This window comes from Excalfactoria chinensis, chromosome 2 (genome assembly GCF_039878825.1).
Source record: "Excalfactoria chinensis isolate bCotChi1 chromosome 2, bCotChi1.hap2, whole genome shotgun sequence".
Classification (NCBI taxonomy): domain Eukaryota; kingdom Metazoa; phylum Chordata; class Aves; order Galliformes; family Phasianidae; genus Excalfactoria; species Excalfactoria chinensis.
In genome coordinates this window covers 96,767,187-96,793,889 of record NC_092826.1, presented here as the reverse complement: position 1 = coordinate 96,793,889, position 26,703 = coordinate 96,767,187, and the positions used below count along the sequence as shown (strand labels likewise).

At 34.9% G+C, this 26,703-nt stretch overlaps 1 protein-coding gene across 1 annotated transcript in view; it reads left to right on the top strand.

The window, feature by feature from the left end:
* Positions 1 to 26,254, top strand: part of DPY19L1 (dpy-19 like C-mannosyltransferase 1) — a 45,031-nt gene extending 18,777 nt beyond the window's left edge. The window contains exons 8-23 of the mRNA XM_072330191.1: positions 397 to 454; positions 3,080 to 3,171; positions 4,675 to 4,774; positions 5,924 to 6,001; positions 8,226 to 8,312; positions 9,761 to 9,820; positions 11,185 to 11,265; positions 12,015 to 12,116; positions 12,870 to 12,941; positions 13,435 to 13,484; positions 15,126 to 15,150; positions 16,735 to 16,854; positions 21,921 to 22,095; positions 22,904 to 23,003; positions 23,269 to 23,394; positions 24,366 to 26,254. Of these exons, the coding sequence (XP_072186292.1) occupies positions 397 to 454; positions 3,080 to 3,171; positions 4,675 to 4,774; positions 5,924 to 6,001; positions 8,226 to 8,312; positions 9,761 to 9,820; positions 11,185 to 11,265; positions 12,015 to 12,116; positions 12,870 to 12,941; positions 13,435 to 13,484; positions 15,126 to 15,150; positions 16,735 to 16,854; positions 21,921 to 22,095; positions 22,904 to 23,003; positions 23,269 to 23,394; positions 24,366 to 24,522 (1,483 nt within the window). The 3' untranslated portion in view covers positions 24,523 to 26,254. The remainder of the gene's footprint in view (positions 1 to 396; positions 455 to 3,079; positions 3,172 to 4,674; positions 4,775 to 5,923; positions 6,002 to 8,225; positions 8,313 to 9,760; positions 9,821 to 11,184; positions 11,266 to 12,014; positions 12,117 to 12,869; positions 12,942 to 13,434; positions 13,485 to 15,125; positions 15,151 to 16,734; positions 16,855 to 21,920; positions 22,096 to 22,903; positions 23,004 to 23,268; positions 23,395 to 24,365) is intronic.
* Positions 26,255 to 26,703: the final 449 nt, after the last annotated feature.

Sequence of the window (26,703 nt, the reverse complement as noted above, 5' to 3'; positions counted from 1 at the left end):
TGCTCTGTGCTTCTCAGGAACAACTGCTACATATAGAAGATTAAGCACTAGAAATCAAAGGCTGTAATTAGTAGGGCTCATTTTTATGGTTGATGGTAATGATCTAAACCAAAGCTAGTGACAGGGAGGATAGCTACTTCACAAGTAATTTACATTAAAATTAGTGCTCTGCAGGAAAGAGTTGCTGTATGAAGAGTTGTCTGCTCTGGAGTAAACGCTAGCTGTCTAGCTAGTCTTCTAATATCTTTTGTACAATGCCAATTATTTTTCTGTGGTGCCCAAAAGCATTTTTACTTTCCCCAGTACACTTAGCTGTAAGTAAATACTCCACATTTTTGGAGGAGCATCAGCTGTTAAGAAGTTCTCTTGTATTTATATTTCACGTTCTTTTCACAGTGGGAGCCACCTAGGAGGCCTCATTACCGTTTTGTGTTTCTTTTTCAACCATGGAGAGGTAGGTCTACCACCTTATTTTTCTTCTATCTTTCCTTAAAGACAGTCATGTTGCTGATCTAAATGAGAGTGAATATAAAAGGCTAATGGGAATGAGACGTTACTGAATGCAAAATAGGTTACAACTTGTATCATGTATAGCACTCTAATGTGTCTCTTTAGATATAAAAAATAAGTAGAAATCAGAAAGGAAGTATAACGTTACTCTGAGGTTCAAATCTCAGCAGCACAAGTTCAAGTTTCAGAACCTCAAAATCTTTCTTCCCTGTTCCAGATGTAATTGGGCTTAGATGTATCACGTGTATAAGCCTCAGGAACAGTGTAAGTTTTCTTTAGGTTGCTATGTATCTTGTCTGAAATTCATGCATACACATAGTACAAATAAACCTCTGTAATACTGACATTCTTTTTTTGATGATAATTTTGAATTAATATTTTATCATTTGCTAGAAAGCGCTGACATTTTTTTGCCACACTATGGCACAGTCAGATCTGTTGTCCTACAGGAAACCCTGTAAGAGAAGTCTCTCCTTAGATGACAGAAAATACACATACATCTTTCACAATTATGTGTACTAATTTTGATGGTAACTGGCATGCAGCTTTGCATTTATTTTACATTTTTAAACACCTCTTTTACACTATCAATTTAACACGTTTGTGAAATAACAGAACAATAAGCAGATAATCAAACGGTACTGATTCTGGTAATATCTTTGATAAAACAATATGTTTAAAATGTCCTTAAGATTCTGATGGTATGAAGACATGATGGTATAAACGTGCTCTAAGGTTTCATAAATTCATTATCGTCTATGTTAAGTTTTTGTCCTTCAGTAATAAAGCAGCTTTTTCTCACTTTTAGTGCGAATGTACTGAAAGCCATTTTCTACCCATTTGTATGTCAAAAATGTCCTGTCCTTGAAATATTTTCTTCTTCCATAATGCTTATGCCCAAAGCTATGTACTCAGAACAATTTTATCCCAATTAGCCTTCATGTAGGGTCTCTGAATGGACCAACCCTTTCATTTTCCTCTCTTAAGATAGGAAGTTAGCAGGCTTCCTCTCATTTGCCTTTGTATATTTATTCCTTTTGCTACCTAGACAGTCAGCTTTGTTTTGCATGCAGCAGAAGATAGGTAGAGGGACTTAAATGTTTTCCGCATTGAAATTGCTCAATTTACTTCAGATTATATCATGTTCACTGATTGCAATGATGGAAAATGGTATTTCAGGCTATGGGAGAGCCTCCCTATCTCCTGTAGGTTGTATTTGTATGTTTCCTGGACACAGGTTCAGTGCTGTCTGTCCTGCAGTGATAAATCACTATCTAAGGGAAATGGAATTAGACAAAGGAGAGTGGGTAATACTATTGCATAAGCTACGTTTGTATACAAAAAGCTACAGAAATAATTTCTGAAAGCATTCTTAGTAGTTTTGCAAAAATTTTGCATGCTAAGTAGAATAAGCACAATTCTCTCTGTTGCAACAGTAAGCAAATACAATTTGAAGATGTATTTTGTTTAAACTAAGTATTGGGTGAAAGCCGTCCAGGTGTTAGCTATGTAGCTGTAATCAACGATTTTGTTTACCTTTACTTGTAAACCTTGGATTTGAAGTGATTGTATTTCTTTTGCCCAGTCTTAGTGCTTTGGTGTGTTGTTTTCCTTTTTTTCTAAACAACAGATTCTACTTGAAGTATGATTTCCTGCTGGTAGACTGCATGTGCATCTGAAAGAACACTGTGTAAAATTGAAATAATCTGAAGGATATTATTTAATCATATAGGAACGTAAATTTAAGATGGAAAAATAGCATAAAGTAGTGTTCCTAACTTTGAGGTTATAGATGACCAGTGACATGTGCATGCATTTTCTAAACAGCTGAGTAAAGGGTGGTGAAGTAGGTGAGCTGTTTGCCACAAACCCAAGTAAGTTAATGAAGAAGATATTCAGTTGATTTATTTGCATTATCTTAGGCTTCAGTAAGCTAAAGAGTCAAGGAAACAATTTAGAATAGCTTTGTAAAGTATGTTTGGTTTTACCAGCCTATTCTGGAGAGCAGATATTATAAAATGTTCTGTCTAGATGCTGCTAGAAATGTAAAATGTTTGTAACCCAACTGACTCCAGTGTGTTGAAGAGTGTGTTGGTTTTTCTTCTCCCCACTTATATTGTCCATGTAAGTGTGGCAAGTGACTGCCTGAATTTGGGAATGATGTCAGTTACCTGAATGACTGGTTAAGGTCAGCAGAAGCAAAGACAAGCAGAGGCTCTCCTGGCTGTTTTCTTGGATGTTCTCTATCTGTCACACTTAATTTTGGAAGTAGTAATCTGTCTTTTAGTTAAACACTGCATCATAGACCTTAAGTCTGAAAGCTGCATCCTTTCTCTTTTTTGTGTCCTGTCGTGTTGGTTTTCTTCTTGTGAGATATTTTGTTTGTTTGATTTGGTTTGTTTATTGTGCTGTTGGCTTTTCATTTTCTTTGGCTTGTAAATTAAAAACTTGTGTAGTTTGGGGTTTGCTTTACTGAAGAATTTTTGGTCTTTCATTTTCAAATACAGATGCATTGCTTTATGAAAGTACAGCACCGAACATTATCAGCTAACCCAATTCTTATCTTTAGTGCACTCGTGTCATGTGGACTCCCCCTCTTCGTGAAAGTTTCTCATACCCATTCCTTGTGCTTCAGATGTTGCTTTTGACCTATATTCTCAGGTACCTCTCAATTTATACTTAGCTTCTTACAGTGAGTTAAAAAATGGAATGTGGGAGGAAACATATCTAAATGTGTTTATTTTAGATATTGTTATGCTGTAGGAGTATGATTAACATAGAAACTTTCCTGTGGCTGTTACATTGCAGATGCTGCCCTGGTAGAGCTGTAGTCATGTTACTCATGTTACTCAACAGGAAAATTTTTCAACTTGAAGACATAGTTAAATATCGGAATTACTATGTTGGGAAATATGTCTGAATTTAAAATAGATAAATAAATAAAGAGAATTTTTGGTTGATGTCACTTCTATCCCATGGAAAACAAGCTGATACTCCATGAATTGGTTTTGTCCCTCTTGGAGAGTTGATTGCATTTAGAGTGGTACATTGATTGGATTTAGAATAAGCTTATGCTATGAAACAGCAGATGCAGTAGCACCCATAAGCTATTATGTTCTTGCAATTCATATGCGTTTATTAGTTCAGTCTTTGAAGCAATCTAATGATAATAATGCAGGGATGCCCCTGAGTTCATTAGTCCTGCTTTTCTGTGGTTGTTTCTGGCTTGCAATGTGATTGTGTCTTGCCTTTGGTTTGAAAAATATGCATGGTTGTTAGTACTAAGGGTTTTCCACTGAATTCTCTTGCATCAGATTTGCAGTGTTAATGTGTTATAGCTGAATTTTGCATATTTAACTGCAGATTTTCCTTTATTTGGTCATACTGACTTGTAATTATTGATGATTAAAACCAAAATATGTCACTCATATTTTGATACATGCTATTTAAAAAAAATATGAGGAATAGTTTGTAGAGTGATTGCTAGATTCTTTATTTGAATGGTAACTGTTCATTTAAGACTAAATAGTTAAATGGAACAAAAAAATATGAAGTTAAATTAGGATGATCCCAGTGTGTGTGTCCTATATATATATACATATATAGGGTTAAATTAAAATAAGTAAATAAATAATAATTCTGCAGGAGATGGAAAACAGACTATTTTCAGTTGAAGGTGAGTTTCGTGTATTTTTCATTGCCCTGAAATCCTCTGCTAGGATTGCTGGCAAAAAGTTGTGGAAATATGGAAGAAATGAGAGGATGCTAAAAGAGTGAAATCACTGTCAGATACAGAGATTTATAAGAATAATTGTGATTCTGATTGGAATAAAAATAATTGTGACCTGATTGCAGTTGCTACAAAATGGTGGACTACACCGAGTGCTACAGGTTGACTTCCTGCATTCCATGCTGCCGGAAAAATGTATGCTTGGAAAAGTGTGACTCATCAAAATGTTACAAAAACAATAGTTCTATTCTTAAAGTTGGGGAAAAATGATACTAAATTTACTTGAGCAATGTTACTTTTCATAGATTGCTATTGCTTGCTAACTTCCAGGGTGACTTCTGTTTTCTTTCCTTTCACTGTTGAACTTCTTGATAATATGCAAATATCTTGTGTAATTTAACTTACTGATACCTATTCTGTCTCTTTTTCCCAAGGATTCCGAGTATTAATAAAGGAAGCTTGATTGCACTGTGTGTTTCTAATATCTTTTTCATGCTTCCCTGGCAGTTTGCTCAGTTTGTTCTCCTAACTCAGGTAAGATCATATTTACCTCTTTGTGGCCTTTTTGTTTACTTTAAACAAATTGACTATTTTGTACAGACAGGCATTGAGTTTACAATTATCCATTTCAGCCACACTTGCTGTCAGGCAGGATTCACCCCATTTATCACACCAGCTTTTTTCTAGTCTTTAAATTTGAAGTTGCTCCATTTAAAACTAACAGTATGGTGTGTACCAGGACTTAAACAAATTCCTTTTTCCTTAAAAGCAACCTTCAGCCTAGGATCATTAGATTAAAACAAGTGCAGAACATAAGAAAATTTTGTACACTGAAATACAAGAATAAAAAAGGCATTGATCTTGCATTGCTTTGGGCTCTTCAAAGTTTTTTAGGTAGAGCAAAGTTTGCATGGCTTGTGACAGCTGGCATAACTTTGCATGGTTTCCTACTAAATTAAAAAAGACCTGTCAGCAGTGGCATAATTGTATGGTGTGGGAGCTCATACAGTTGAGGTAACTTAAACTACTGCTGAAATGTAGTAAGTGTGAATGTGAGCAATAGGTCACTGTTATGCAGCATGATTTTTTAATGTTTAAATTTACTGCTAAGTAACCTATTTTTTAAAACCCGTTCATGTTTCCATACCCTTTCACTTGTCTGTTGCACTCAGAAGAGGTGTTAATTGATTTAAGTTGATGTTTTTGAATAATCTGTATATACCACATATGCAGATTTTCTAACTGGAGATGAGGAAGCCCTTTAACTATGTGAAATATTGTGGATGTTCTCATGCTTTGCTGAAAATGTGGCGTTAGATAATGTTAGTTAATGTTTATATTTGTGGGTTTTTTTTGTTTTTTTTTTTTTAATCTATTTTCACATGGGTGAAAGATGATGTGTTCAGCGCTGTGTTGTGATGACTTACATTTTTGTAAAGCTGAATACTTGCTCCTTGGGTGCTCGAGTGTGTTTGATAACTGTTATTAAGAGCAACAAAGTTTGTGTTTCTTAAAAGAAGCAGTTATAAAGTGTTGACATATTTACTTAGCAAAAACAGTAGCAGTAAAAGTTTGTGTATGATTGTTTGACTACTTACATTTGTGTATGAATACACATTTCTTAGAGCAACTTGACCACTGCAAATTGTTTTAACTTTTATTTTTTTTTGCTTTTGATTCCAGATAGCTTCGTTGTTTGCTGTGTGTATTATGGGTTATATTGACTCCTGCAAATTACAGAAGATACTCTCTGTTCATATGGTATAGTATTTTTTTTATTCCAACTTAAGTCCTTTCAGACTGTTCAGAACTTCAAAAGACATTGTGTCTGAAGTGTTTTCCTTGGTTACAAGATGATTGAAAAGACATAAGAATAGAATAGAATGTTCAGTTGGAAGGGACTGTCATATATCATCAAGCCCAGCAGCCTGGCCATTTAAAAGTTAATCAAAAGCGAAAGCACCTTAACGAGGGTGTTGACCAAATGCATCTCAAACACTGGCAGGCCCAGGGCATCAACCACCTGTTCTCCAGAGTTTGACCACCCTCATGGTAAAGAAATTACTCTTATCTGTCTCTCTGTCAATGGCTTTGGGCCATTCCCATCATGGAATACTTGTCCAGGAGCAGAGCCTGACACCTCACTCTGCTTCCCCTCCTTGGGGAGTTGCAGAGAGAAGTGAGGTCTCCTCTCAGCCTTCTCTTCTCCAGGAGGACCCAAGTTCGGTCCATTCCAAGCTATTGATGATTGCCCAATGTGCCAGTGTATTTAGATCCCTTTGCAAGGCCTCTTTTTCCTCAAGAGGGGAAACAGCAATGGTTGGAGGGGCCTGGATTTGAATATTTGATCTTTAATGTGTGTATCACAGTGACCGAAATGACGATCTGTCTGATGCATTGGGATTTCCAAACTCCAGAACCATTTTCAACCTAAAAACCTTGTAAAAGTGTTGATTTTCTGTCTCTGCTTGTTCTGTGTATTCAAAGAGGCATTCACAAACAGCAGATTCGAAAATACACTAAGTAGTAGAGCACGAGCAATAAGAAGTTGAAAAGGTAGTATTCATTTCATACCTTTAGTTAGTGGAAACAATAAATGTTTGCAAGTCAAAATTAGAGAATCCTTACTAAAAGTGGGTTTTGGAAACTACTGAAGTCTGGGTTGTACAAAGATGTTGCAGCTGAACTATTTGGAGAGCTGTTTAGAAAGGATGACAAAAATAAAGGTATCAATCTGGGGGGGTGGGGGAGGGAAGGGGGATTGATGAGAAAGTCAAGCAAGGCAAAAAGTGACCAGATGTAAAAGACAACTGAGCTTCAAGATGACACATCTGAACTTGAAAAACAAAGTTAAGGAAATGATAGAGTTCTGCTGCCAGGAACTTTTGTTCTTTGATGAGAGATTATGGCCACATATAGGAAGATGTAAACAACTTTTTTTGAAGAGTTGTGTCTATTTTTAAATACATATTTTTGCTAAAATATTACTCTGCAAACTTAGTGAACAGAAAGCAAATGTTTACCACATGAAAGAAGCTTTGAGCTCAACTGTTTCACATTTTCCTCCATACTCTTTGAAATATGGTAATTGGTAAATGAAAGGAAGTCATAAGTTCTATACAGCTCAATTCCGATTTAAACTTGGGACACCAGGCATGTGTTCTAAGTCACACTTAAAAGGAAAATTTGCAAATAAGCATCTCAGCTTAGTAATTTTTTTGGTGGAAATGGGATGAAAAATTTGTACCTCTTGGCTTAGATCAATAAATGTATAATATTGATGACAAAGTGCCATAAAAAGCCTAAATTTAGGTAGATAAATATTTGTGTTATATAAGAGAAACCTTAATAAGGCTGGGTGAATTCCACACCCCTATTTTTTGTCAAAAATTCAAGTCTAATTGTGGGGAAAAATATATATATACAAAAGGCTGTATACTATGCTATTACTTATTCCTGTGCATAGAAAGAGAAGGCAGAAAATGATAGTTTTTAATAGTTTGGAAAATAATGAAGCTTGCTTTCTCTTAATAAGAAAGCACAGTAGGAGGTCAGTATGGTGTATAAAAGTTGTATTTCAGACTTGACTTTCAGCCTGCTATAGCTGTGCATGTGATCAAATTTCATTGAATTTGATGATGATTCTCAGTTCAGAAGAAAGAAAGTAACAAACTTGTTTGTTCAGTTCTCTGATAGATAACGGAATGGAGATATTTCTTTTAGTTATTGCATTAAGTTAGGAATAACTTCAAAAATATAGCTGATATATCAGGTGAGTTTGTCCTGTGGTCAGTATTTTTATCCATATGTGCTTCTAAGTATAAATTAACGTAATACTCTATACATTTCCGTCTGTCACAATTAAGTCATTATAATCAGTGTTTTCAGAACAACTTGCAATGTTCTGAATGTCAGGTTGTGATAGAGGGTAATTTCTATATTTAGCAATTATTTTCTATTCTAAATTTAATTTTTCTTCTTTCAGGTGTCTCTTGTAGTGTGTTTTATTCTGATGTTTGGTAATTCAATGTTATTGACATCGTATTATGCTGCATCTTTAGTAGTTATCTGGGTAAGTTACTTAAGGACAGCAAATCATAAGACATAATAATGGAATGCTGTACGGTTTTGTATGTGTTGCTGTAAAACGTGAAGCTTTTTCATTAGACAAGAATGTTCAGATGTCAAACAGTTTTTAAATATATTTGGTGAATGAATAAATACTAACTGAAAAACTGCACATTTCTTTTCACACCAGAGCCTCTTCATAAGGGAGATTGAGTTAGGGCTCAGCTCTCTTTATTTAGGTCAGGTTAAATTTTACAGAATATGTACTCTGGTTAACATAGTCATAATACTAGGCCAAAGTAATTTCTAAAAGACAACATGAGCAAGAGGAGTTTTGTTTTAAACGCTCTTCTATCAGTTGTGGAAGTGCAATTACAGTACAAACGACTGTGGCATAGTTAACAGTGGTTTAAGACTGTTTGAAACTGCTGAGCCATACCCCAAGTGTGAAGTTATTCAGTAAAGGCTCATCGTGTTGATTCACTCTTTTCATTTCGACTTGAAAAAGAAAAAACAAACAACAACAATAAACAAATCCCCCAATGGTTATTTTCTTTTAGTTTCAGAACTTAGTTTTTCTGAGTGAATTATGTACATGGGAAAAAGGAGTTAAGATCGAGTGAACCTTTCTGCTTTGGCATGCTACAAAAAATCTCAGTTCCTCAGTCTTTTTGCCTCTCCTGGAAAAATATGTAGCTCGGTGTTTGCCATTTAATGGCAATTTCTCAGCTGTGCTAAGATGAAGCTTACCTTCACTATTGGTAGTTGCTGTAATAAAGTTGGGTTGTTAGAAATGTGTTCAAGTTGCTTGTAGCAACTTTTGTAATTATATCTGAACTACAGTTACATTGAGTCTCTTGTCTGTTTCTTGGGGAAACAAACGTTTATTGTTTGTCTGTTACTTTACTGCATATAGTGGTCTCAATCTATGGCACATATGGACTGGATTTCTAGAAGCACTTAAATTATGTTTTTCTTAATTACACTGTTCATCAAGTGAGCTTAAAGTGAGTTTTCTGCATTTTGTAAAATGAGAAACAGTGATAAACAGAATCTACAGATAATATTTTCCTGTTTATATTCTTTGTATTAATTCCTTCAGAAATCTCTTTAGCATTGGCTTTGATTTAAGGAAACGTAGAGCTGTGTAACGCAGACTTTTGGTTATTAAAAAGAAGAGCAGTCTTTCATGAATCATACGTATAACCTCAGTATAAGGTTTTATTTTGGTAGGTTTTGCCACTGCAGAGTGAAATCCGCAGTACTGTGTATTCATCCATATTTCAGGTTGTGTTGATTCTGTATTCTGGTACGTGGTTTTGTGAGTTTGTTTTGAATAAATGGTTGCATGATAACATAGACAGTTCATATCCTTGATGATTATTTTATTTTGCTGGAACATTTTGTTGTTGCTGTATTTTAACTGAAGTTGCGCGTTCATTTTATTTTTAGGGAATTCTTGAACTGAGCCCACGAGTCTTTAACAGGAACAGGAGTCAAGTGTGTCTGTTGGTAAGAAATTTCATACATTTTTAATTTCAGAAAAAGAACTATGCCTTACTGTTTTGTCTTAGCGAAATAGGGGGATAACATCTTGTTTATTTGCTAGCAGCTGAAAATCGAGAAATACAGATCGACTGCTCTTTTTCAAGTAAATTGTCCCTATTTCCAGAAATTCATTTTAAATTACTGAAGGAAGATAAGATGTATAAGTATACATTTATTTCACAAAATTGAAACAGCCTTCAAATGGCAGCACATTTAATTTTATACTACCAACTTAAATCTGTTTGCAATACCTAAGATCAGTATGAAGAAACCTCTTTAAACCAAAAGACAATTTAGAAGAGGTGCTTAAAAGAAGTAACAGTACTTGCAAAGATAACATTTAAGATACTGCTTTACAGAGTCATTAAAAAATGTGTCCTATACTGACATCGTTTTAGAATAAGGTTGGTAACATCAAGCAGTATCTACATAATTACTTACCGAGCTTAGGAAAATGTGGTCTTCTCCAAAATGTACCACAGTTAAATTATAATAGATTATGGTGATAACTATTAATAAAGAATTGCTAAGTAGAGATTTTTTTTAAATGGGTTAGAATTCTGCATCTCGTAAGGCTGAGGTAAATATGACAAAGCTAGTGAGTAGGATGAGTTTATAGTTACATTTTATGTTGTGCCCTTTATGTTAGCAATGGTAAGTTTATTTTTTATACCGTGGAAGTGAAAAACGAAACAAAAAAACAAACAGAAGCAGTCAGAAAAAGATTAGGTACTTCTCAGGTATTTATGTTCAAATGCAGCCCTTAAATGTGATGATTGAATGCAACCTTGGTTACATTAGGTTAAAGATAAGCTTGTATCTCTTTATTATGTCCTCTCTGAAAGCATCTGCTGTTGATCCCTGTCAGATACAAGATGCTGAGCCAAGTTTTCCTATTAAGTTGAGACAGTCTTAAAAGGAGTGAAATAAAACTAAATGGCCTAGAATTTCTTTTTTTCTGTTACAGACATAAAAGTGATATGTAACTAAAAATAGCGATTGTATGTAGTTCTTCTATATTTCTTTGAAGGTTTCTCTTGAGATTATTTAGAAGGGGTACTATAAGACAGATTCCTTCAAAGGTTTGGATTAGCAGAGCAATATGCCCTGTTAATAGGAGAGAGGCTGTAGTAGGATTTAAAAGAAAAACAACAAACTCCAGTATTCTCTAATCTGGGAAGTGTAATTGGTTAGACAAAAAACTGTAGATTGGGGTGATAACTCAGGAGAGCTTTTAACTAACTCCTAAATTTAATAAGCTTTCTTAAAGAGTAAGATTTTATTTAAAAGTTTGCAGAAGTTTATTTCATTCTGAATGTCTTTTTAAGATCATTGAAGGATGTGCCTGGTTAGTTGGGACAGTCACCTTGAAATACCTAACATCTTTAGCATTTGGAGTAGCCGATGATGTAAGTCCTCTTCTCTTATCTGAGTATCTGATTGTGTCTTTCAAAAATATGCTGTCTTAATACTTTCAGCGTCTGGATATATTTTCTGAAATTTTGAGATTTCTTTGGCAGAAATGGAGTAGGGATTGCGTATTTTATGTTTTATTCATGACAAAAAATGACTTCAAGGTGTTATGCCCTTTTTGTGAGAAGACAGGTGTCTTTACTGTTTAGTTAAAAAATATATATATCGTGTTAATTTTAAAATATGGCTTCACTGAGATCTGTTTATTTTGGATATCTTCTATCTACTTTTTTGTTTTATTTACGCTGTTTTTTAGTTCACTTTCCTCTGAATCTAATTTTTAAGACAGCTCTGAAATGCTTGTAACTAGAACTCCTAACTGCACTTAAGTCCTTCTATTATAGAATTCTACTAATCCTTCTATTTTAAAATCTATGCTGGTGCTGCATACTTAGGGGCAATATTGTGGGACACTCGCATCTTAAAACACGAGTATGTAAACTATCCTTTTTTGAACTCAGCTGCAGTGGTATCACCTCTTCCACTTTCTGCTTTTTCTTTTGTCCAATCTGTTGCAATCAAATATGTCATTTAATCTACTTAAGTCCATTCATAACAATATTGTAAGTGGTTTAAACTTTTGTTTTAATTAAACATATTTCTCATATACATTTAAACTACTTGGTAGCAGAGAACAGTCACTTTTTTGCTTACTGCATTTTTTTTTTCCTGTTTTTCCTACCAGGCTCATATAGGTAATATATTAAAAGCTAAATTTATTGGCTACAAGGATTTTGATACATTAATGTACACCTGTGCTGCAGAGTTTGACTTCATGGAAAAAGAGGTAATTTGATCAAATTAGATGATAATGGAAAGAAAAGAGAACTTTCTTGCTTATCTCAGTTCATAACTTAAAACGTCTGTGAGCCATAACTGCCATCATAAGACTTTTTCAAGTTCCATGTGTGGTTACTGGTCAAGTCAGAGGCACTTAATGAACTTCAGCTAAATTTAAATTATTTTAATGCTTTGATCTGAACTAAAAATAAATGTTTTAATTTCACGTCTAAGAAAAATTCTTCCTTTGCTTAAAAAGAAGCATTTGTTCACAGATAAGTGAAGGGTCACAGTTCTGCACATTTAAGATTTTATGTGACTGAGGGAAGATATGATGAGAGCTACGAAGATGTGGTGGATTTAGGTTATGGATGAACATCAAAGCTTCTTAATGTTCTGCTAGAAGACTTCTGTGGTTCACCAGTGTCTAGCTATGCATTCAGAATATTTATAGGAGAATATTTATAGGATACTCAGAGTATTCAAATTATTTTGAGATACAGCCTGCTTCTAGTCTTTGAGTAGCTTGCCAAAGAAAGGGTGATAATATTCAAATGACCCTTGTATGAGGACCTCTAGTGGGATTGCTGGTTGGATTTGAAATTTGAGTTTCTTTAAACTTTCTTTGTTCTTGTTGTATGTTTAAATTTGTTTCAGTTAAGGAAGAACTGTTGCTATTATATCATATTTTCTTTAAAATGACAATGAGAATAACCCTAGATGAATTGAAAGCAACTAATTCAGTTTATTTCTGTTGTAGACTCCAATACGATACATAAAGACTCTACTGCTACCTGTTGTTCTGGTGGTTTTTGTGGTAATTGTCATAAGGGTAAGTGATTGACTTGCAGAATCACATCTCCCTTAAATATTTTTTCTTTGCTTTTAAGGGATTACTATTTTGAGGTAATAAAGCAGAATTTCTCAAAAATACTTGAATGCAATTCAGAATTTCCTTTGCATAGTTACTGACTCAGGACTGGAGCTTTGGGAAATAAGTTACTGTTAAACACCAGAAAAAAAATCTATGCCACTTAGCTGGTGAGCACTGAAACTAAAGTTTACAACTGTTTTGGTAACATTGATTGTGTATAGTTTGTGTGAAAATAATTTACAGTTTACACAAAAACAGATGGGATAATCATTGACTGCCCAGCTAATTAAATATCCTCAAAAGGAATTTTTAGCTGAAACATTGTATGTTTTATTGTAGCATTGTCTGAAAATGAGACTACTCAGGTGCAATTTAATTTAGCAAATGTTGGAAATGCTTTCTTATGGTTTTGAAAACGTATTTATTTATTTGTTGGTTCTGTTTTCTTCAGGCAGTTAAATCTCTTAGGTGGACCTTTTCCCAGACAAGACAGTGTGAAAGGTAAATGCTATGTGTACTTTGTGAATGTGAAGCTGGTCTGCCTGCTGGAAGTTCATCTGATTTGATACATGATAAATAACTAAATAAATTTTACATTGTCCATCAAAAATGAAAAACACAGATTATGTGTAGTTCACTAACTGAATGTCTTGGATGTACTGTTCCTGATATTTTTACACAATGTCTAACTTAAGCTGCTGAACTTAGTTTTAGACATCCTACCAAATATTCTATTTCATCATTTGTTTTTCTGCCCTGCTTCTAAACCAGTATTTACTTGTAGGAGAAAAGTTAATAGGCATGTAAATTGTGAATGCAAGCTGTTTCCTCCCCACTGTTGTTATTTATTTTCCAGGTTACACAAGTTTCATTTTTAGGAAGGGATCTCAGCTGCATTTATTTTATCTTCTAAACGTCTGAATTACATGCTCTGTCTATTACAGGCATTTGGCATCGCTTGCACTAAAAAGGGGTGAATTTGGCCAGTGGAATACTGCCATTTCCCTAACGGACATGTCTTCTTGCTCACTCTATTTTTTTTTTTCTTTTTTTAAGTATTGCATTTATTTTATTCACTCAATCATTTCAGTCATGTCTGCTCTCCAGAATCTTAATGGCTTTTATCAAAATTTCCACAGATGTGAGCAGGTTTTACCATCCTGCCTTCACAGCTAAAAACAAGTATATGTAATTTTCTCTGTGCTCAAGTTTGGTTTCGGCGTTTTTAGAAATAAATAAAAAATCTATATAGTATCTGAATAAACGAGTAACTGACTTTTTTGGTATCATTGCTTTATCTCTTCTACATTACCAAGATTTCATTCTCCAAATAAGCTTTTCCAAGTACAAAATAATTCATGAATGTATTGAAAAAAGTAGTAAAATTGATTTTCAGATTTCCATTTAGACGTGGGATGGATGATAGGTAATGATTTGCAGAATATTTCAAAGCTTGTCATAAAGACAGAAACCCGTGTACGTCATGCTGGAAGTAATGCCTCTGATTTATTTTCATGGTAACTACAACAAAGAGCATGATGATACTATTTGATGAAGCAAATTCTCTGCTACAGAACCCTATTTTTCAAAATAATTACCACTATTAGCTATACGTTTTCACCAGAGATGAAGAAGAGCCTGCAAGCCACACTAATAAAAATCTGCACCTACAGAGGTAACCCACTGTTGCTGCTGCCACTGCTGAAACACCACCCACCCCTCACTGTGCTCACATCCACTGTTTGGTCTCCATAAATGTTCAGCGAGAGTCAATGAATGTCAGTGGATACCATTGTTTCCACATGAAGGAATTCAATGGCACACCTTTGCTTCATCCACACTTCCATGTCAGGTGCCATTTGGTCAGACTGCCTCTCTGCTTCCATCTGTCATGTGGCAACAAGATAGAATGGAATACTGGTGGAAAGTTTAACCTCTACTGTCATTCTACAAACATCTGCCTCTGATGTCACGGGCCAACAAAATAAAACAGGAGGCATTACTTTCAGAGCTTCTCTTGTAAATGTACAGGACGTGCTTACTAAATTAGTTTAAAACAACTATAGATGCTTATAAAGTAAAAATGGCTTCTGTATGTTATAAACAAATCACATGATTTTTTTTTTTTGTTTTAATTTTCAGAGAGGAACGTTTTATCCAGGGTGAGGTAAGTTTTTTATGTTGTTTTTTTTTTTTTTTTTCCCTGCATAATTTTATTCATAAGTTAATACGAATACTCAACCATTTGCAAGCTGAATTCTAATACCGATGCTGACATGTGGTTTATTTTAAACTAGTTGTTTGCAGTTTTTTGTTTTCTTGTCTTAACTTTTGTCCAGTTGGTCACCAATGGTGGGATGGCAGTGCAAGATAAGAAGCTTTGAGGCTTAAGCTAGGTCACTATGGAAAAGCACTGAAATCATGCTGGGCCTTCAACTTTCTTTATGTAGACTGAGATAGCAAAATAGTTTTCATCCTATAATCTTGTGTCTGATGAATATTTTTTCTTTAAATATTAATTTTTTTAAAGATACCATAATAATAATAATAAGTGATGTTGGTCTTTTAATAAAATTACCCAAGGATTGCAGTCGAATGGCAGCTTTCTAATGGATTTCTTTATTTTCACTTAAGTCAGCAAGGAAAGTCAGCAAAACTTTTAACAGCAGTTTATTGTGGCTTGTGCTATGAAGGAAAAGTCATGCCAGTTGAATATTATAATCAAATTAAAGCACTGATTGTAAAAATGCTTCTACGCATTTTCCACAATTCTGTGTTTTCTGAAGCACTTCCACAGGCAATGTAGAATTAGTATTGAGTGACACCTCTGCTTTTTAACTTCGAGAATACTAAAGCAAATTGCCTTTAGTAGTGTGAGTAGCAGAGATGATTGTGTCTGCCTCTTCCTTTTCATATTTAATTAGTTTAGGCCTCAGAACAAAGTATTTGCAAGGTCTCTTCACTTCTGTAAAGGGATTACATAAGAAACTTCACCTCTTATTGCTTCACTACATTGTGGTTTTAAGGCAACAGGCAGCTCAGCAACATGAAACCTTTCACTGACTCCCCACCTCTGTGTGGGATCAGAGAGAAAACATGAAAAAAAGGATAGAACTCATAGGTTGACCACTTGCCAACTGATGCCCAGCCAGTCCTCAAGCAGCAGTTACTCCACTGGACAACTCCCTTCAGTTTTATAGGGTTTTGGTTTTTTTTGCATTGTGTCATATGATGTGGATTATCCCTTTGGCCAGATCAGGTCAGCTGTTTTGGTTCTGTCTCCCCAACTCCTTTTGCCCTCTTGCCCCTTCTTCCATCCCTACCAGCTGGTATGGCAGTACAAGAAGCTGAGAAACTGAAATGTTCTTGGCTCCGTGCAGCACTGCTCAGCAGCAGCTAAGGCATTGTTGTGTTATCAATGTTGTTTTTTTCCTAAACTGAAAACATAGCATCATGTCAGACACTGTATAGAAAATCATCTCTCTCCCAGCTGAAACCAGGACACTAGGTTTCAAAGACTTGGTAGCCAGCCGTTCCTCCAATTCCTCATTTCTAATGTTTCTCTGTCCTGCTTCTTAACCTCTGAAATGTGAAGGTCTTTACTTTCACCTGGACTCTTCCAAATAAAACTGTCGTTTAAGCTGTACTGAAAGTGAAGTTCTTGATTTGAGACAAGCCAAAAGTATGTAAATATTATGCTTCTGTGTGTAGTTTTTATGTATGTATGTATTTATTTGTTTATTTTGTGCAGGTGGTATACCATGCATTGCAGCTGCTGGCATACGGTGTCCTAGCGATTTTAATCATGAGACTAAAATTATTTTTGACACCACATCTATGTGTTATGGCTTCTTTGGTGTGTTCCAAGCAGGTAAGGTCTTTGTGTAGTTTGGTATCTATCACAGTATTTATGCTAGTACCTAGATTTTTATTCTAAAAAACATTTCTATGAGTAATTGCTGAATCTGAGTATCACAGTTACACTAAATTGCCGGTCTAAAAATATGATTATGGATATTTTGTTCTCCCTTCTCTCCAAATACATTTAAATTTATCCAACTGCATTATTATACAAATTAATGCGTTGTATTAAGCATGAGCATAAAGAGGTATTCTGTAGATTTTATTTTACTTGCTCACTTACGCGCTCTTGAAACTATTTTGACCAGCTACGATTTTATTCAAGCAGTGTTTGAGTTAGTTTACACAATACTTTAATGGCCCTTTTGAGCTTACAGCTCCATGTGTATAAATGGTTTTTAAAGATGCAGTTTTACGTCGTCTTACTTCTTGCAGACATCTCAGTCTTAAAAATCAAAAAGTCACATGTCTAGCTCAGTTGCAACTTTTCTAACCCAAAATACTTATATCACAAAATGTTCTTCTTCTTTTTTTTTTTTTTTTTCTTTTTTTAAGATTTAAGTTTCTTAGAATTGACTTTCAGTATTTCAGCATCGCTATTTTTGAGATGTGAGTTTGATTCGTCTCTATTTAAATAGTATCTTTATAAGTTTCGCATTTACAACAACAGTTAAGTGATCATTTGGAAGGTGGATGGATATCTGGCTACATGGCTGGGTCCCAGATCTCATGATTCATGATAAGAAGTTTGATTGGAGTGTAGTAGCTGGTGATAAACCTCAGTGTCAGTGTTGGTCTTGTCCCCTTCAACATCTTCCTTAAAGGTGTGGTATAAAGGCAGAATTTGCTGATGTTACAAAACTGGGAAGGGCGGCTGGTGTACCAGATGCATGTGCTGCAATCCAAAGGGACCTTCATGTGAACTTCATGCAGCTTAACAAAAGCAAGTGCAAACTCCTGTACCTAAGAGAGAACAATCCCAAGCACCAGTATGTTCCTGGGAGCTTGGCAGAAAGGGATGTGGGATTCTGGTAGAGGCCAAGTTGAACATGAGCCAGGAATGTGTCCTTGCTGCAAAGAAAGCTGATGGTATCCTGGGATGCATTAAGAGGAGAATTGCTAGCAGGTCAAGGGAAGTAGTCCCCTATACTTAGCACTGCTGAAGCCATAGAGGGCTATTAAGATGATAAAGGAACTAGAATATCCATCTAAAAGGCAAGCCTAAGAGAGCTGGGACTGTCTTGCCTGGAGAAGAATAGGTTATAAGGGGAATCTTATCAGTAAGTGTGTGTGTGTGTACTGAGGGTACAAAGAGAATGAAGCTGTTCATTTTAGTGGTGCCCAGTTAGAATACAAGAGGCAGCGGGCAAAAACAGAAACACAGGAGGCTCTGTCTCATGGCAGACAAACACTTTTTCACTTGAAGGGTAACTGAGCTCTGGCAGAGAATGCCCAGATAGGCTGTGGAATTTCCATCCTTGGAGTTATTCAGAAGTAGCCTAGATGTGGCCCTCAGCAAAATGATTTAGATCGTCCTGCTTGTGCAGCTAATTTAGACTAAGTAATCCTCAGAGCTTCCTTTCAACCTCAGTCATTTTCTTCTATGGAAAGTGCTATTCACGTCATACAAAGTAAGTATCCCTCATGAGAGAGTGAAAGGTGATGACTAATACTGAGCTGAACTTAATAAGAGAACGGATTAGGGAGATGAGCACTATGGATGCTGAGAAACATTATGGGCAAAATACAGATGAAAGGGAAGGAGAGAAGTGACAGGATGGGCAGTCTAGCAGTGGCTGAGGAAGACAGTTACTATGTTAATAAGGAATTTGAAGCTTCCTTTTAAAAGTCAGAAAAACAGAAAAGGAAAAATGTCATTTTCTTCTGAAGTGATTCCTAGATAGTGTCTACTTTATAAATGGCTTCAGTACAAAATTAATTTGTTCTTAATTATCCTTGTTTTATCAGTGTCTTTTCCTAGAACAAAATTGATGGGCTCTTCTGCCTTGTTATTATTGAAAACTCTTACAGAAAAAGTTCTAACGTGTGAAGTTTAGTTTCATTTCTCAGTCTTCTAACAGTTTGTTTCCTCCTCTGCTTTTTCTGTACCACAAGTTAATTGTTACTGCATATTAGTAAAAGTTTTCTTTTGATTAATTTTTTCTTTTTTTAAAGTATCTGAGTAATTTGTGACCTACTGTAGGGAGCCTGTTTTATCATGGGAGCTGGTCTAGATGATCTCCCAAGGTCCCTTCCAACTCTTATGATTCCATGATTCTGTAATTACACTACAGTAATTCGTCCTGGATTGTAGATTTTTGTTTAATACCATAATAAAGGTCATCACGCCAGCTAATGAAATCTGGTGCTTCTAGTAATCAGTTAGGTTCTGGGTTTTATTGCATGTCTTGCATTGTCACCGTGGAAGTTTTGGAAGGATGCATTCAGAGTATTTCACCACAATTTTGTTTTCAGGTTGTTTCGGTTTTCTAGAGTTCAGCGCATGCCACTGACTTTAATCTAATCTATTAGTAGAAAGGATAGTGTTTAAAAACAGAAATGGGAGAGAACAGGAGTGCAAGGTGAGATATTCTAATTCCAACTGCAGTTTGGCCCTTAGTCATTCAGTTGTTGATCCCTACAGCTGTAAAGTGTCACTAAGATTCTCAGAAACCTACCAATCCAGATGTTCTGGGGAGCCATCCTTTTGGACCACATGCCTCATGTCCAGTGATCTTGTCTTTTTTCTTTCTTTTCAGCATCCTAAAGTCAGTGTTAGGTTGAAAAAAAAATATAGGTATTGAATGCTGGGAAATGTGAGGCTTTAGATTGCTGCAATTTTTTTCATAGAGAGGAAAGTAAATGACAGTCTACTGTGTATAATAAGACCTGTAATCGTGGTCCTATCTTGAGCCTCAGAAGTCCATACCCATGTTCAGGAGTGCTGCAGTTTAGGTGAATAAGTTAATTAAACTAAAAATACCTCCTCAGTATTGCTGTCTGTGAGGGTTGTTTTGCTTCTTCAGTATGTTCCCTACATTTGTGCTGATTGATACCTGTAAAAGATGAGATAGATTCTTTCTGGTGTGACAGATGTGCGGCTTCTTTAATGGGGAGCCACTGGTAATCTTCCAGCATCTTCCAAACATGAGTGTGTTGATTATGAGGGAGAAACGTTAACATCCTGGTTGCATAAAGCTGTTAGGACTAAAAAAAAAAACCTAGTCTGGAAAATATTAAATGGTTTTAGTTTATTTTTTTTTTTAAATTGATTTTTAAATCCTTTATTTCCCTGCCCTACTGACCATTGAGGAGTTGTTGTAGTTTTTTGAGGTTGAAACATTTGACTGTGCATTATCATTTCAGAAGTACTGCAATAGAGGGAAATGAACAGGGGAAGATGGGACTTGTGTCTGAATGATTAATGCCTGTTACATTTATCATTATGTGAAGTTTTAGATGTTGATGAGCAATGCTTTGTCTTTAAAGGTGCAAAAAGTATAAACTAACCAAACTTAATTTATCTCATTATAATTAAGGTCAGCCCTATCCTCTCCTCTAAAAGACCATAAGACTGTGGAAGTTTACCTGCAGCAATGCATTGGGATCTCTAGTTCATTTTGAGGCTATAGACATAATGAGCTGTGTTTGAACGTATGAACAGTCAGCATGTAAAAAGAAGCAAAAGATACAAGAAATAATCAAAATGTGAGGAGTTTTTTGTTTTATTCTTCCAGGTCTTTGCGTGAGCCTGTGTATTCTCCAGTGTTGTAGCTTGAGGGACCCGATTGGCAATAAAAATGTTTCTGTTTGCATGCATTCATTTTCTCTTCTGTTAGTGGGAATTCTTCTATCCTAAGTGAAATTCTGAAAGCGAAGAAAAATAGTTGCAGAGACTTAAAAACTTAATGTGTCTATTTGGCATAAATAAATAGATAAAATGACATAAATATAGAATAAAAAGAATAATGCGAGGAACAGCATCCTGGCCTCTTTGTACAAACGTAACAGTGATAAATTCAGATACTACTAACATTACTGATGTTTTACAAGAGCGTGATAGGAGTGCAGTTTTCTTTGGTTTGAAAAGCCATTGAACTCAAGTCCTATCTTATTCTTGACCTGAGATTTTTGCAACTGTTGGTGAAAGAGGAAGATCGCTCACATAGAATGACATAAATTAATTCATATTGCTTCATCCATCCAGACCTATGCTGCAATGAGGCATTTGTGATATATTAAGTTTCCCTGGATAGTGCTAATCTTGTTAGAGTATTTAGCAAGTATTTGAGAATGAGAGTAGTAAACAGTACATTTTTGGAGAGGTGGCTTGGAAGATCAAAATGATTTAAAGTAGTTTAGGACTAATTTAGATATGGAAAAAAAAAATCAACAAAAAATTTACATGTTCATTGGTATAGTCAAGTAATAAACTTACTGTGAGACTTCATCACTTCATATTTTAATAATACAAAGTGGGTAAAGGTAGATGGAGTGATATATGTTTGTTGAGTGAATATTTGATGTTTTTGAAATCTTCTAGGAGTAGCTAAAAACAGCTTATGCTTTCATGTCTGAGTATTGCTTAAAGCCTACAGTGAACAATCTGTAGGGAAAAATGCAAGGGCTAGCCTTTTCAACTCAAGGAAGGGAAGAATAGGATATAAATTAACTAATGTTAACTTGATGAGCCTAAATTCTGCTTTTTGGTTTATATTTTTCAGAAGTTTGTGACACTGGTTTTGCTTATAGATGCAAGTAAAAGAGAAAATACCGTATGAGTACAGTTAATATTATTGAATTTTCCTTGCAGAAATTGACATTTTGACTAGAACTTTAAAAGGCTGTACTTGTATCAAGCTTCATTTTTGTAGGATTGAAGATAAATGCACAACATTCAGTACATGTGAATACTTCTTGTGAGGTTTCACCAAAGTGCAGTTGAGAAGCAATAGGAGAAGAGGTGTCTTCTACTCTAATGTATATTAATTTGCTTATGGATAAATAAAAATGAGTTGTGCTGCATACATTATTACTAGATTGTTCTCAAGAAAACAATCGATTCTTGTATTTCAGTTGTTTGGATGGCTCTTCTGTAAAATCCAGCCCAAAACGTTGGTCTTTGCTATTTTAGTACTGATGGCATTAGAAGGGTCAGCAAATCTTAAGACTCAGTGGAGCATCATGGGAGAATTTAGCAATTTGCCACAGGAAGAACTTCTAGAGTGGATACAAGTCAATACTAGACAAGGTAAACTATTTAGTAATATATGTTGTTTGCTGCTTAATGTGAGATGCAGCCATAGGACTTACTATGAATATCTGCAGAATTTTTGCTACTTGCCTTGGGACTATCCAAAAACAGTGGTTTAGTCATGTGATTTTCATATAGAAGTTGTCTCAAATAGAGGCGGGGAGAAAAAAACCCACAAAAAAAATAGCTTTGTTAGACTTCAGCCCACCAGTCTAGAGGTGCTACTTGCTGGTGCAGTGCTTCTACAGCAGGACTGGTTTTGCAAAGTCCAATTAAAGGAGTTTTTTGCTTATGTGACTCTGGTTCTCTATGTGGGTCCATGCTCATTATTTTGCTAGAGAATAATTCAAAGTACCTGTATTGTGGTTGCTTCTGTTCTTTTATGAAAGAGAAGTGTCATAAGACTAAAAATTTAAAAGCAAGAAATTGCAGCCAATCCAAGGAAGTCTAACATTTTATTGCTTATTTAACAATGGAGTGAGAAATGACCAAAAAAAAAATATATCCAATATTCTTGTAATTAATATATTCTACTACTAATCCAAGATAAACAAAATATATTAAAACTCTGATCTGAGGTGTTTAATTGTCTTAAATACTTATATTGACATGAAGGTTTTAAAATTAAAAAGAGAAAATGGTTTTGTGCATATAGTGTGGGTGCTGTATAAGGCTTTTTCGGAAGGAGTGAGTACTTTCCCTCTTCACACTTTTGTATAGGATTGCTATTTTAGTTTGAAGAGTAGTTCTCTGGTGTTACTGCTTCAATCGTGATCTCAAACATGCCTTTCACTCTGTTTTTCAGATGCAGTATTTGCAGGAGCAATGCCTACAATGGCAAGTGTTAAATTGTCTGCACTTCGTCCCATTGTAAACCATCCGCATTATGAAGATGCAGGATTAAGGTAAATATCAGATTTTGTTTCAGTGTCTTTGTATGTAGCCTTGAATGTTACACTTCAAATGCATTGCTTTTGTGAGGGCTCTGTACAATGTTTTTGGATTCATTGCTTTTGCGAGGAAATCATTGCATCGAAGCAAATTTTTTTTAATCAAGAATTTTTTTAGCCTGTTTATGAAATAAAAAGCCTTTTTGTGCGACCTAAAATTAAAGAGTATGTTTTACTGCTATATTGTTAGTTAAATGTTATGATATTTCTCTTGTTGAAGGGCCAGAACGAAAATAGTGTATTCCATGTACAGTCGAAAACCTGCAAAAGAAGTGAAAAAAGAATTAATAAAATTAGGAGTGAATTACTACATTCTAGAAGAGTCGCTGTGCGTAAGCAGAAAGAAGTGAGTAATCTCTGCCTTTCTCACAGGAATTATATGCCATCCAAATATGTATTATGAGATTCAGATCAGGTAGTAGCTTTGAAATGTTAATCTATGCTTTATTAAAAGTGCCCATAATACATTTTTCCCCAGCTTTCTCTTAGCTGGAGAAGTATGATCAACTTTGGTAACTTTGTGGTCTTCACGTGCACCTGAAAAGCTGTTTTATGCATTTTTAAACTTCACTGTGAACTAGAACAGATCACAAAGGAAACAAATAATCATTCTGTGATGGCAAGAACAGACCCAAATGTATAATAAAAGCCCAGAATGATTACAAGGTGCAGAGCAGAAGATGATTTGAGAACCAGGATTTTATGACTGTTAGTGGTCACTGCAAACTTTGTCACATTTAGACTATAAGAAAAAGCCATGCTGTTCTTCTTAATTTTTCTTTTTGAGCCCTTAGGATATCATTTAGATAACTTGAATTTATTTTCACGTGGAATAAAATGAAATCAATCTATTTTATTTCTTTGGTATTATGTTTGCCAAGGTAGGAAGCTTATAGCAGCATTGACATCGAAAGATAACTACAGAGAATTTATATTGGTTATGTGCCTTAATTAAAAAAGAAAGAAAGAAAAAAAATAAGCAGAGATGTAAAACACCCTCCATTTTGTAGAAAGCTTTGAAGGTCTCTGGTAATACATATTACATAGTAGGAGTTCTTTCAACATATGTACTGCTCCCCCGAAATTCACTGTTATTATGTAACCACAAAAGCAACCAAATGTAATGAATTGCTAGTATATTTGTTGACTTGGTAATCTGAGAAGAATTTCTAGTACAAACATAACTTCAAATAGAAGGCACAGTCAAATATTCATAGACAAGTTTAAAATATCAAAGTCAGCAATGCTTATTTTTGCTTGTTTGTGTTTCCTAATGACATTTCTTCGTTTCTCTTCTTCTATTTAAATGTTTTCTAGGCCTGGTTGCAGTATGCCTGAAATTTGGGATGTGGAAGATCCTGCTCATAGTGGCCGAATTCCTTTATGTACCCTGATGAGCCAGGATTCCAGGCCATATTTCATCACAGTATTTGAAAACAGCAATTACAGAGTCTTGAAGATTCCAAATGAATAACATTTCAGTGTAGTGAAGCATCGGTCTTTCAACTTTTTAAACTACTTACTATAAGGATTCTAAAAGAGAAATACATTTTTTTACAAGACTTAAAATGGAAAAGCGTGTATTTTATTTTTTACCATTTTAAGTGAATTCTGATTATAGAAATATCTTAAACCTTGCAGTTTGGATTTCTATTTCAGGGTCAGTCCCTCAAGATTTGCTATGCAAATGATTATATGTTTGCACATCTTATTTAACACTGATCCAAAAGGAGTTAAAAGTAGCTATGGAAAGTACCTTTATTCTCAAAACCAATGATATTGTGAAATGGGACTGTCAGAATGTTTTAGCAAAGCAAGTTTTCTTAAAGCTTTGGTGCTAGCAGCTTAAGACAAAGGAATGGTGCTATCGCATCTGGCATCACATTTCTCATGTTCCTTTTGCTACCATCGTCCTTCTGGACGAGGTGGTACTTAGTATAAATTCTCTTTAAAGTTGCATAGTTCCACTAGTCGTGTCAGAGAGAAGTTCACTTTTTCTTTGAGAGAATTAAGAACATTGGTCATTTTGGATCACTTAACACATGCTTTTAAGCTTGCTTTTGAAATGAAAAAGTTTGTAGGTGGACTTGAAACTTTATTATTTAGGTGCATGTTCTTGGAACCTTATTGATATTAAAAATGAAGACTAATAAGGGTAATATTTGCAGCAAGCAATAGTTTAGCTTTTTGGTGTCTAAGGATTTTTAGCATTCTTATGCACACAGAATAAGCTGGCATAATATAAATGGAATTTTTTAAGGGAAAATGCTTTATTCAGGAAAAAAAAAATCTGTTTAATAGCCTTAGAAAGATACTAAAACAAATTCTTCACTGCCTTAACTAGACCTTCAGCGCCTAACTTGATAAGAAATGACTTTCGAAGTTTATGCTCTATTTTCTTCCCCCCTTTATTAGATCCTGCCTGGATTTTTATCATCAATATTGAAGAAAAATCTAATTTAACCCAACTGTGATATGAGTATAGTCAAAGAGTGGTGTGTGGTTCTTCAGTTTTCCTGTCATCTTGGTGTCACACCAACATTATAGCTAATAAAGGACTTAGAGAATTCACTTCCCAAGATAGCTAGTACACCCGTCAGTTCTTTAGCCAATGTAGAACTTCTGTATCTTTATTGCCATGGGAAGTATCACAGTAATGGTGATTCTGCAGTTTAAGACTTCTGAAGTCTCATGTTTCTCTGTATATTGTTCATTATTGCTTTCCTTTTTTTTTTTTTGTTCCAGCATCAGTCTATTGACATGGCTGGTCTTTTACAGCCCTAATAGCATCTGGTAACATTAGATGCTATAGGAGTAGCATCTCTCACATGTATAAAAGGAGTAATTAAATGGGAACCTATGATTAAGTTTTAGTGTAACAGCTAATCAGTATTCTAAGACTTCTTATTTTTTTAAAACCTGTCTTATTAAGAGCGTGAGGGAGAATGGCTGAAAATACATTCGCTTTTTAACTTTTACAGAATAGATTTTGGAAAAAATTTATATAAGGAAAATATAAAAAAAAAAAAAAAGAAAAAGAAAAAAAGGGGGGCTTTTGGGAAAGTTGATTTTTAAAATGTTAATTGAATTCAAGGACGGAGAAAAAAAAATATTTATATAAGCATTGTGACTAGTGTTACAGCACAAAAAGGTACTGTATTTTTATGAGATTTATGCCAACTGTTGACATGTACTTATATGTGGTTAAATAAAAAAGAAAAAGATGGAAGTTGTTCTCATGTTTCTAATGGATGTCACGTTTCTGCTCTTACGTAACCATGTTAAACTTGATTTTAATACCACAGCGGATTATAATTGAAGCTGAATTTTGAACTCAGCATTACGTGGAGGTGTTTCAGATAATTAGAACAAACTCATGTGTTTCTTTCCAGCCTCTGTGTTAATTGGAGTATCACTGCAGGTATACACAGAAAGGCAGTGAGGAAATGTCATATACTATTCAGACACCAAATGAACCTGGAAGGCAATTCAAAATGATGGTGTTTACCTAATATTCTCAACTCTGGTAATCAAAAGTGAATGTCATATAGTGATAGACCCAAGAAACATTTGAAAGCTGATGTTCAAAGATGTACTTTAGTAACAATGCACCTTATTTGATGAGCTGGCTGTTTTTAGTGAGTACATGGCAAGG